General features: G+C 44.8%; 1 protein-coding gene across 4 annotated transcripts in view; it reads left to right on the forward strand.

The window, feature by feature from the left end:
- The window catches only part of CMTR1 (cap methyltransferase 1), a 49,433-nt gene that overhangs the window by 32,065 nt on the left and 5,013 nt on the right, over positions 1-12,355 (forward strand). For 3 of the 4 annotated variants that reach the window (XM_055264309.2, XM_063632299.1, XM_063632300.1), the window contains exons 14-20: positions 6,897-6,953; positions 7,723-7,780; positions 8,294-8,362; positions 9,346-9,477; positions 10,391-10,513; positions 11,192-11,283; positions 11,997-12,065. In XM_055264309.2, the coding sequence (XP_055120284.1) occupies positions 6,897-6,953; positions 7,723-7,780; positions 8,294-8,362; positions 9,346-9,477; positions 10,391-10,513; positions 11,192-11,283; positions 11,997-12,065 (600 nt within the window). Of the gene's footprint in view, positions 1-6,896; positions 6,954-7,722; positions 7,781-8,293; positions 8,363-9,345; positions 9,478-10,390; positions 10,514-11,191; positions 11,284-11,716; positions 11,788-11,996; positions 12,066-12,355 lie in introns of all 4 variants that reach the window. The other variant, XR_008654309.2, reaches the window with a different exon arrangement.

Genomic DNA, 12,355 nt, shown 5'->3' on the forward strand with positions numbered 1-12,355 from the left:
GCAAGACTCCATCTCAAAAAAAAAAAAAAGATGAAAAACGTTTCCATCACCTAAGGAAATTTCCTTGTGCCCCTACTCAGGCAACCCCAAAGTAAGCCCTCTTCTGATTTTTATCACCACAAGTTAGTTTTGCTTTTGTATTTTGTGTCTGGGATTTTTTCCTCCTCATGTTTTTGAGATTCATTCATATTATGTTAGTTGGTTTCTTTTTCTTGCTGACTAGTATTCCATTCCATCGTATGAGGATTCTTTTGTCAATGGCCACTTGAGATATTTCCAGTTTGGGGCTGTTACGAATAAAGCTGATACAGACATTCTTGTACAAAGCTTTTGGTGGACAAATGTTGTAATTTCCCTTGGGTAAATACCTGAGTGGGAAATTCTGGATCATAGAGGAGATGTATTTTATTTTAAAATACCACATAGTTTTCTAAAATGCTGTGTGTGTGTGTGTGTGTGTGTGTGTAGACACACAATAAAACAATGTATATGTATATAGTATACATATAATATGTATATTATGGCCGGGCGTGGTGACTCACACCTGTAATCCAGCACTTTGGGAGGCCAAGGCGGGTGGATCACCTGAGATCAGGAGTTTGAGACCAGCCTGGCCAACATGGTGAAACTCCATCTCTACTAAAAATACAAAATTAGCTGGGCATGGTGGCACATGCCTATAATCCCAGCTACTGGGGAGGCTGAGGCAGGAGAATCACTTGAACCCGGGAGGCGAGGTTGCGGTGAGCTGAGATAGCGCCATTGTACTCCAGCCTGGGCAATGAGCAAGACTCCGTCTCAAAAAAAAAAATGTATATTATATATAAAAACAATAAAACAATTGATGTATATTGTTTTATTCTCCTTCCTGCAAAGTATGAAGTTCTGATTACGTCTTTGTCAGCATTTGGTATTATCAGTCTTTTATTTTAACCGTTTGGTGCGATGTAGTGTTATATCATTGTGGTTTCAATATGTATTTCTGTGACAACTAATTATATTGAACCCCTTTTAATGTGCTTATTGGCTATTTGTATATCTTCTTTTATGAAGTGCTTCTTCAAGTCTTTTGAACATTTAAAAAAATTGATTTGTCTTTTTATTAAGTTGCAGGAATTATTTTACATTCTGGATACAAGTCCTGTGAGTAGTTGGAGTAGCTAGGATTACAGGCACCCACCACTACCCCCAGCTAATTTTTGTATTTTTAGTAGAGACAGGTTACAGCATGTTGGCCAGGCTGGTCTCGAACTCCTGACCTCAGGTGATCCGCCCACCTGGCCTCCCAAAGTACTGGGATTTCAGGCATGAGCCACCATGTCTGGCTGACCTTTGGCTGTTTTTAATTGTTTTTTGTTTGTTTGTTGTTGTTGTTGAATTGTAGGAGTTCTTTATATATTCTGGATATTAATACTTGTCAGATATGTGATTTGAAAATATCTGCGATTCTGTGGATTTTTTTTCCCCCACTGCATTGATTGTGTCCTTTGATGCACTGAAGTTTAAAATTTTGATGTAATCCAATTTACCAATTTTTTTCTTTTATTCCTTGTGCTTTTGGTGTTATATGCAGTAAATCATTGTTAAATTCCATGTCATTAATCTTTCCTCTATGTTTTTAAAGAGTTTTACAGGTTTTTTTTTTGTTGTTGTTTTTTGTTTTTTTTTTTTTTGAGATGGAGTCTTGCTGTGTTACCAGGCTGGAGTACAGTGGCGCAATGTCGGCTCACTGCAACCTCTGCCTCCCCGGTTCGAGCAATTCTCCCGTCTCGGCCTCCCGAGTAGCTGGGATTACAGGTGTGTGCCACCACGCCCAGCTAATTTTTGTATTTTTAGTAGAGACAGAGTTTCACCATGTTGGCCAGGATGGTCTTGATCTCTTGGCCAGGATGGTCTCGATATCTTGACCTCATGATCCTCCTGCCTTGGCCTCCCAAAGTGCTGGAATTACAGGTGTGAGCCACTGCACCCGGCTGAGTTTTACAGTTTTATCTGTTACATTTAGATCTTTGATTCATTTTAATTTTTGTATAGAGTATTAGGTAAGGGTCCTTTTGCATGTGAATATCCAGTTTTCCCAGCACCATTAGTTGAAAACACTGCCCTTTCCCCATTGATTGGTCTTGGCATCTGTCATTTGACCATATATATGTAAGAGTTTATTTCTGGGCTATCTCTTCCATTGGTTTATGTGTCTGTCTTTATGCCAGTAGTAGACAGTTTTTATTACTGTAGCTTTGTAGGAAGTTTTAAAATTAGGAAGTGTGAGTTCTCCAACTTTGCTCATCATTTTCAAGATTATTTTGGCTATTTGGTGTCCCTTGAGATTCCACATAAATTTTAGGATGGGTTTTTCTATTTCTGCACATATGTGTATATATATATAATTTTTAATGTTATAAATTTCCCTTTAAGGATCCTTTAGGGCCAGGCATGGTGGCTCACACCTGTAATCCCAGCCCTTTGGGAGGCCGAGGCAGTTGATTACTTGTGCTCAGGAGTTTGAGACCAGCCAGGGCAACATGGTGAAGCCCTGTCTCTACAAAATGTACAAAAATTAGCTGGGCATGGTGGCTTACACCTGTGGTAGCAGCTACTCAGGAGGCTGAGGCAGGAGGATTGCTCGAGCTCAGAAGGTGGAGGTTGCAGTGAGCCAAGATCGCACCACTGCCCTCCAGCCTGGGTGACAGAACGAGACCCTGTCTCAAAAAAAAGGATGCTTTAGCTGAATCTCCTACATTTTGATATGTGTCTTTTAATTATCCTATGGCTCATATATTTTAAATTTTTTCCTTATGATTTGTTCTTTGATTCATAGATTATGCATATGTGTTGTATTTAATATTCAGATAATTTAGGATTTTCAAGATATCTATTAGATTTAGTCACACCATTCTCAGAGAATGTATTCTATATGATTTTGATCCTTTGAAACTTAATGAGGCTTATTTTATGGCCCATCATATGCTCTATCTTGGTGTTGCTTGGTATAATGTTCTATAAATGTTAATTTGATCAAGTTGGTTCATAGTGTTTTTCATATCTTCTAAATCTTAACTGATATTTTGAGTACTTATTCTGTCAACTGCTAAGAGGGTTGTTAAAGTCTTTAACTAGGATTATTGAGTTGTCTGTGTCTCCCGTTAGTTTTGTTAATTCTTCAGCTATTTGTTATCTTTGTTATTAGGCACACGCACATTTAAGATAGTTTTGTTTTCTTGATGAATTGACCTTTTATCGTTATGAAATACCCTATTTATTTCCAGTAATACTCCTTGTCTGAAAGTCTGCTTTATCTGACATTAGTGTAGCCACATAAGCTTTCTTTAGCTTAGTGTTTGTATGGTCTTTTTTTGTCCTTCTACCTTTGTCTTTATGATTAAATATGTTTCTTATAGACAACATGTGGTTGAGTCTTACCTTTTTGTCCAGTCTGACCTGGATAAAAGTCTCAGCATTTTAATTGGGGTGATTGGTACATTTACATTGAGTGTAATTATTAATGTTTGGCTTTAAATCCCCAATCTTGGTTGTTTGATTTCTATTTATCCTGTCTGCTCTTTGTTTTATTTCTATTTATCCTATCTGCTCTTTGTTCCTCTCTTCCTTTCTTCCCTGTTTTGGGGGTGGGGGACTAATTCAGTATTTTTTTTTTTTTTTGAGACGGAGTCTTGCTCTTTCGCCCAGGCTGGAGTGCAGTGGCGCAATCTCGGCTCACTGCAAGCTCCGCGTCCCGGGTTCACGCCATTCTCCTGCCTCAGCCTCTCCGAGTAGCTGGGACTACAGGCGCCCGCCACCACGCCCGGCTAATTTTTTTTTTGTATTTTTTAGTAGAGACGGGGTTTCACCGTGGTCTCGATCTCCTGACCTTGTGATCTGCCCGCCTCGGCCTCCCAAAGTGCTGGGATTACAAGCGTGAGCCACCGCGCCCGGCCTAATTCAGTATTTTTTAATAACTAATTCAGTATTTTTTAAGTAATTCTTTTTTTAGTATTTTTTAGTATTCCTTTTATCTCCTTGAGGTTTTTTAGATGCCTTTTTTTTTTGTTATGTTTCAGTTGTTGCTCTAGAGATTACAATATGCACCTTTAAGTAATCAGTCTGCCTTCCAAAACTATTTTGTTGCTTTATGAACAGTGTAAGAACCTTACAACACGATACATGCTATTGTTCTTTTGTCTTTGTGTTTTTGTTTTTATATAAACTCTATATTGTTACTATTTTTACTTTAAACCATTTATAGTCTTTTAAAGATGCACACGCATGCACATATATATCTAATTTTTTAAAAAAGGTCCTTGGTATTTACTGACATACTTACGCTTTCTGGTGTTCTTCATTCCTTCCTGTAGAACCAGATTTCTATTTGGAATCATTTTGCTTCAGCCTAAAGAATTTCTTTTAGCCTGTCTTTGTAGTACAAGTCTGCTGGAGACTAATTCCCTGCTTTTGTCTATTTAAAAATGTATTTAGGCCAGGCATGGTGGCTCACACCTGCAAATCCCAGGACTTTGGGAGGCTGAGGCAGGTGGATCACCTGAGGTCAGGAGTTCGAGACCAGCCTGACCAACATGGTGAAACCCCGTCTCTACAAAAGTATAAAAATTAGCCTGGCATGATGGTGGGTACGTGTAATCCCAGCTACTCGGGAGGCTGAGGCAGAAGAATCACTTGAACCTGGGAGGCGGAGGTTGCAGTTAGCCGGGATTATGCCATTGCTCTCTAGCCTAGGTGAGAGAGTAAGACTCCGTCTCAAAAAATAAATAAATAAATAAAAATAATGTATTTAGACTGGGCATGGTGGCTCATGCCTGTAATCCCAGCACTTTGGGAGGCCAAGGCAGGTGGATCACCTCAGGCCAGGAGCTTGAGACTGGCCTGGCCAACATGGCAAAACTCCCATCTGGCAAGAGAATCGCTTGAACCCAGGAGATGGAGGCTGCAGTGAGCCGAGATTGTGCCACTGCACTCCAGCCTGGGTGATAGAGTGAGACTCTGTCTCAAAAAAAAAAAGAAAAAAAAATTAAAAATTAAAAAAAAAAACTATTATTTCCCTTTCATTTTTGAAGGATATTTTCACTGGGTATGGAATTTGAGGTTGATATTTTTTCTCTTAGCACTTTAAAGATATGATTCCATGGTTCTCTGCCTCCCTTGTTTCTGATGAAAAGTCAGCCATTATACCTGTTGTTTTTCTGTATGTCATGTGTCTTTTTCACCTCTGGCTGCTTTTAATATTTTATCTGTTATTTTTAGTATCTCAATCTTGATATATTTATATGTGGTTCTCTTTGTATTTATTCTGCTTGGGGTTCACTGACCTTGGATCTGTGGATTGATTTCATTCAACTCTTCAGGAAATTTCTTGGCCATTAGTTTGTCGATATGTTGTTTTATCCAATTTTTTTTTTTTTTTTTTTGAGATGGAGTCTCGCTCTGTTGCCCAGGCTGGAGTGCAATGGTGTGATCTCGGCTCGCTGCCACCTCCGCCTCTGGTGTTCAAGTGATTCACCTGCCTCAGCCTCCCGAGTAGTTGGGATTACAGGCACCCACCACCATGCCTGGCTAGTTTTTGTATTTTTAGTAGAGACAGAGTTTCGCCACGTTGGTCAGTCTGGTCTCAAACTCCTGACCTCAGGTGACCCGCCAACCTTAACTTCCCTAAGTGCTGGGATTACAGGCGTGAGCCACTGTACCTGGCCTAATATATTGTTTTATTCTTTCCTCTGCTTCTGGAACTCCAATTATGTTTATGTTAAGCAGTTTGCTATTGTCCCAAATACCTAGATGATTCATTTTTTTTTTTCACTTTTTTTCCTCTTTTATGTTTCAGTTTGGGTTTCTGTTGACATGTCTGCCCTCAAGTTCACTGATTCTTTCCTCTACTATGTTCAGTCTGCCAATCCCAGCAAAATAATTATTCATCTCTAACATATTTTCATTTATAGAATTTCTATTTGCCTTTTAAAAATATAGTTTCTATATCTTTGCTGAAAATCTTCACCTTTTTATATGTCATTCACCCCCCCCTTTTTTTTTTTGAGACGGAGTCTCGCTCTGTCACCCAGGCTGGAGTGCAGTGGCCCAATCTCGGCTCACTGCAAGCTCTGCCTCCTGGGTTCACGCCATTCTCCTGCCTCAGCCTCCTGAGTAGCTGGGACTACAGGTGCCTGCCACCTCGCCCGGCTAATTTTTTGTATTTTTAGTAGAGACAGGGTTTCACTGTGTTAGCCAGGATGGTCTCGATCTCCTGACCTTGTGATCTGCCCATCTCGGCCTCCCAAAGTGCTGGGATTACAGGCCTGAGCCCCCGCACCTGGCCGTCATTCACCCTTTCCAGTAGATCTTTTAACATGTTTATCACAGTTATCTTAAAGGCCCCATCTGAGAATTCCAACATTTGGGCCATCTCTGGGTCTTGTTCTGTTGGCCTGTTTTCCCTCTTGTCAATGGGTAGCATTTTCCTGCTTCATAATATGCCTCATAATTTTTTATTAAATGCCAGACATTGTGTGTAAAGAACAGTGAAGACTAAAGTAGAAAGGGTGGCTGTTAGCATACATAGGTCGAGTAAGCTTAGTCTATAGTTGAACTGAATCTGGGCTTGAATGAGCTCACCACTACTTTCAGATTATTTAAGGGTGGGATTAGAAGCTTCCTTTTAGTAGGACTTGGGATCTAAGAACTGAGTGACTCTGTTTTCCTGTTCTACCCTCATCCTTCAGTAATCCCCACATAACTGCACTGTGGGGTAGGGGTGTGGGTTTCTTTCTCAACTCTCCAGCTCCTTCACCAAATGTAGATGGCCACTGCTCCAGTTGAACCTCTCTGTCCTGATGTCAGTTACCTGTCTTTTTTGGTAATCCTAAGATCAAATAATTTTTTTTTTCTTCTAGCTACTGTAGTCTGCAGATCAAAGCTCTGGCGAAAATCCATGCCTTTGTTCAAGACACGTGAGTGTTGCCAACTTTTCAGAAACCACCTATTTCAAGGGAAGATCTTGCTTTTCCTCCCCAGAAGCTGTTTGTTTTTTTCATTTCAACAAACATTTTAAAACACCTACTTTTATCTCATACTCTGCATGGTCTCTGAAGGATGCCAGAGAAGCGTATGACATGACCCTTGTCCCCAAATACTTTACATTGTCTTTGGGCAGATAAGAATAACCCAGGAAAAGGATACAGGAAAGGTTATTAACAGTGCATCAGAGGGTGTAGAGTGGCATAGCACAAGTAGAATACATAATGTTCAGGGGACACAGAGTAAAGAGCGATCAAGAGAGGAGAGGTAGGACTGATCAGAGAAACCTCTGGTAGGGGGTGAACATAAGCTAATTCAGCTTTGTGGGGCATGGTGACATCCATTGGGATGGGTTTAGTGTGGCCTGTGTCAGCAGAAGAGGAGCTAGAATATGCTGATGGGTGATTGAAAAGGGGTGTCGGGGAGGACCCTGGCATCCAGGTGGTCTGGAGGGCACTTTCTCCTTTCCCATTTTGGTGAGAAGGGCAGGTAATCCCATTTCGTGTATGTTTGAGCTCCTGTCTTCAAAAGGAGAGCCTTGCATGTGTTGTAATCACGCTGGGCCAGTGGCAGCATAGTGTCTGCGTGTACACTCACATGTTCATTCATTCAGGCCTCCTCTCTATGGGATATGAGGGGTGCACAGGGGCACTCCTGTGCCTCTTAAGAGATTTTAATCACTAACTGGCTTCATATTCCCAGGACACTGAGTGAGCCTCGACAGGCAGAGATACGGAAGGAGTGCCTCCGACTCTGGGGGGTGAGTATCTCACCCAGCCCATTGCTGCTTCAGGGCAGGGAAGCCATAGAGAAGAATGGGGTTGACTCCCAATCCTGTCACCTTAGGGTCTCTCCGCTTCCAAAAATATCTGCTACCCTCACAGCATCCCAGAGGTTGACATCTCGGCATTGTTGGTAGTTACCTCCTTGGCCCTTTCACTGCTGGTTTGGCCCTGCAGCTGGGTCAGAAAGGACTAAAGGGGTGGGGTGTGGGAGGTGGGCTGGTGTCAGTTTTGCAACTGGTGGCCCCATGTAGCAGCACTGACAACAGAGAGCCCCAGAGAAAAGGAAGTAGCCTTTGGGGTGCATTGCCACAGGGTCTGAAAGGGAGCAGTGAGTGAATTATCCACTTCCATCCCTGTCAGCCTGGCCTCCTTTGTCGTGTGCCATTCCTCCTCCCCAGTCTGACCCTATCCTCCACCTGCGTACACTCACACACGGCCTTGCTCAAAAGGGCATTTGAAAGTCAGAGCTCTTTGCTGTCTTATTTCAGATCCCAGACCAGGCTCGTGTGGCTCCTTCTTCCTCCGACCCCAAATCGAAGTTCTTTGAGCTAATTCAGGTAAGACTGGTAACTGTGGTGGACATAAAAAGTTAGAGATCTGTCTCTAGATGTGGATGGTATCACTGAGGCCCCAGATGCATGGTCTCCAGAGGGGCTTGTGCAGATGCCTGCCATGGGCTCTAAGGGGTGGAGCTAAGGCTGCCACAGGTGGGAACCTTTGGTATAGGATGTTGAATTCCCCAAGAGCACAGTCAGGCCAACGGAAGATTCTCATGTTCAGTGCTTGTGCTCAGCATTGCTGCCACTCAAAGGGTGGTTCTGGCTGTGTCACCCTGGCAAGTTCAGGGTCCTGTGGGAGTTGCCTACAAAGGAGACGTAGAGTGTGGGATGATCTTAGGCAAGGGAGCTGGGCACAGGGTGAAGGGAGCTGCCAGGGAAGCCCACAGCAGGGTTGGCCTAACCCCAGGTTCTTTGTCTTATTTCTGGTGAGCTGGTCCTCAGAGTTCTTTTGCCCTGTTTCTTCCTACCACTCAACCTCCAGCTTTACTTGGGCCTCATTTAAATCTGGCCCAGATCATGGGCAATTGTGGTGGTTTTGTGGGGGTCAGGGAGTAGAGACCGAGGTTCAAGATGCCCTCAAAAGAATAGTATGTGTACATTTTTCTAAATGGGGTAAAGAGATCACTAAACTGTTCTCAAACCAACTGCTGGAGAATCCTTGCTTTTAGTTTTATTGAAGGGGCAGCTTTTATATTCTGGTGACATTTTCTTATAGGTCTGGTAAATTGATCTCTGCTTGGGGACTTAGTGTTCTTTCCTTTTCCAGCCTTTCCTGATAGGTCCTACAGGAGCATTCTAAGCAGATGGAAATAGATCCCATTTAGTGCACAGTTAGGTAGAGAAGGGGGTGCAGGGGAGCATATTTCAGAGAGCCAATGCTTCCTGTCCCTTGCCTTGTCGAGCCTGCCCCCAGCCCATATAGGCACCCATACTGTCCCCTCCCCCAACCCGGCAGTATTTTCTCTGACTCGTGGCTGCAGGGCACTGAGATTGACATCTTCAGCTACAAGCCCACACTGCTCACCTCTAAAACCCTGGAGAAGATCCGTCCTGTGTTTGACTACCGCTGCATGGTATCTGGCAGTGAGCAGAAGTTCCTCATCGGCCTGGGGGTAAGTCTGCAGCTGGCTTCCTGCCCAGCTTGGGATGGTGGATTTGCCCTTTGTGGGAATCTGGACAGCTGCCTGCCACACTTGGTACATGTTCTCTTGGCATTAAGTAGCTGTTGCTTTGACCCTAGTGAAGGTATTTCTTGAAACTTCATTTCCTTTCTTCCTCTGAGTTTGCCAAGTGTCATTCATTCTTTCCTTTGTTCCTTCAACTCTGTGCATTGCTAAAGGGAACACTGCTGCTTTTCTTGTGATACAGAGCTTCCCAGGCTAGCAGAGTGGTCAGCAGGCTAATCTGACTTGAGCTCATGCAGCCATTCCTTTGCAACACCACCACCACCCGATGCCATCCCCGGTCTTGCAAAGACACTCCCTGTCCCTACCCTGGGCCCCCTGGAGTCTAAAATGAGGTGAGGGAAAGCCTTGGCAAGCTCTTTATCTTACTTAACTGGGTAAAGTCATTGCTTTTCTTTCAGCTCTTGACTTGTGTTTCTACATAATTTGATCCTGTCTTCCTCAGTTACTTCTTTTGTGCCCTCTCACACTTTGTCTTTTTCTCCTTTTACTTACTCTCTCCTTCTCTGCTCTCTGGACTCTTCACTAAACCCACCTTAGACATATACAAAACTGGATCTTTTTTGAGGGCCACTAATTATGGACTTAGGTCTTTTGAGTGGTGCCCTGCACCTGTTCCAAGGCTGAGCCAGATCTCTGCTTCTCTTCTGCTGAGGCACTGGAGAACACTACTATTATTATCACTAAAGTATAATGGATTTAATCTCTCATAGACATTTCCTTCTGACATTTCCCAGTCCCATCAGTTTGTAGCTGCCAACTAAAAGCTCCTTTGAGAAGTAAGCCTCTTATCCCTGGATCTCCATGCCTTCCTTACCTGGTTGTTTCTCTCTGCCTGTAGAAATCCCAGATCTACACGTGGGATGGCCGCCAGTCAGACCGCTGGATCAAGCTAGACCTGAAGACAGAGCTGCCCCGGGACACTCTGCTATCTGTGGAAATTGTGCATGAGCTGAAAGGGGAGGTCAGAGATGGTTCTGCCCAGGTGTTGGCCCTGCAGCTAGGGGACTAGGGGGCTGCTGAACCTGGCCTTTTGCCCTGAGTTAACTTGGTTACATTGTGTAGTGGCTGACAGGGCCCAGGGCTGGGGTGAGGGTTTATAATGACTCCTTCTCCCCGAGCAGTTGCTCTGAGCCACAGTGGTTCAGGTAAGGAGGAGCGCAGTCTCCATGTGTCAGAGGAGACCTCGATTGTCTGTGCATTGAGGGCCCTGGTGAGTCTACTGGGTATTTTTTAGCAGCTGATTTAGTTTTTGACCAGAGATCCCTTGGGAGAGAAGAGACTTGTTATTTCTCAGGAGCCATGAGTATGAAATCTATATGGTGACATTCAGAACAGTCAGTAGGAACAGTTGGCAAGGGAGGTAAGCCAGATCCTGTCTGGAGTGCCATGGCAGCAGCCTCACTGGGTTTGAGGTTCAAGGGGTCTCATCACCCAATGCCTTGGATCTTACCCTGCTCAGAAGCCCAGGCCAGTCTGATGCTGAGGAGCAGCTGGGAGGGAGACAAGAGAACTATCCTGCATTTAGAGCCCTACCCTTCCCCCAGCTGTAGGCAGAATGGAGCCAGCATGCCATGGTGGGTAGTGGGGGCTGAAGGCTGACGCCTGGCAGAGTGGGCAGTGTACTTACTTATCCTTCTAGGGGAAGGCCCAGCGGAAGATCAGTGCCATCCACATCCTCGATGTCCTTGTGCTGAATGGCACCGACGTTCGGGAGCAGCACTTTAACCAGCGGTCTGACCTGGGCCCCAGGGTAGGGAGGGTGGGGGTAGGCCAGGGCAGCTTGGGAGGACAGCGGCCTCCCGAGGTGTGGCCCCTCACCTAGGCCTTCTCTGCTTGTTGACATCCTGAGAGTGTCCCTCTCCCACCCACTGGTTGGTCCCAAAGTCAGGGCGAGAATTGGAGTTGCCACTTCAGAGTTTGCTAGGGCTTGGGCCCTGGTTATCAGAGATACCAGCATGCTCCATTTTGCCACAGCTGCTCAGGTTGAGGTATTTATGTTAAGGTTGAGCAAGAGGGTGACCTTGCGGGAAGAGGGGGTACTCCTTGGAAGAAATATCCTGTGCTTGAGTGGTCCCATTTAAGTTGCTCATCTGAGTGGGTGCACTGTGGTGTCCATGCTTTGGGGTGACAGGGCAGACACATACAATAAAAATGATACTTGAAGTTCTAGTGGAGGTGACTGAGCACAGCTGAAGGCACACTTCAGGAAAACCAACCGACATAGTGAAATTAGAGGTCAGAATCCACAGGGGCGGGGCATGAATAAAGACGTCGGTGGAGAAGGGCAGGGCGGGCTTCCTGGGTGACATGGGTGCTGCCTCTTGGAGCAGTCTTGCCGCAGATTCAGAAGGTTCTCCTACTGGAGCTGTGAAAATGCCCTGGGGGTAGGGGTGCTGGTGGAGGCATCCTTGGCTTGCCTCTGAGAGAGACTGTTTGGATTGTAGAATTCAGCTTGCCGAGAAATTTGTGAAAGCCGTTTCCAAGCCCAGTCGGCCTGACATGAATCCCATCAGGTGAGTGTGTGGTCCCTACCCTCCACGCTTCTTTCTGGCCAGTACCTGCTGTTCCCGTCCAGTGAGGGACGGGAGGGCTCAGCGGAGGGCACTAGGCAAGTGGGTGTTAGAGACAAGACCATTCTTGCCGTGAAGTTTGTTTGGGGGTGCTAGGTAGGTGACTTGCCCCAGAGCATCTCCCCATCCTGCCTGGCAGTGGGTGAGGGGTTAAGGCATCCTTGTTTAGGGTGCACGTGCTTCTGAGAGTGCCAGCCCACCTCATGAATCACCCGTTCCCACTTGAGCATTGT

Source organism: Symphalangus syndactylus, chromosome 23, assembly GCF_028878055.3.
Source record: "Symphalangus syndactylus isolate Jambi chromosome 23, NHGRI_mSymSyn1-v2.1_pri, whole genome shotgun sequence".
NCBI classification, from domain to species: domain Eukaryota; kingdom Metazoa; phylum Chordata; class Mammalia; order Primates; family Hylobatidae; genus Symphalangus; species Symphalangus syndactylus.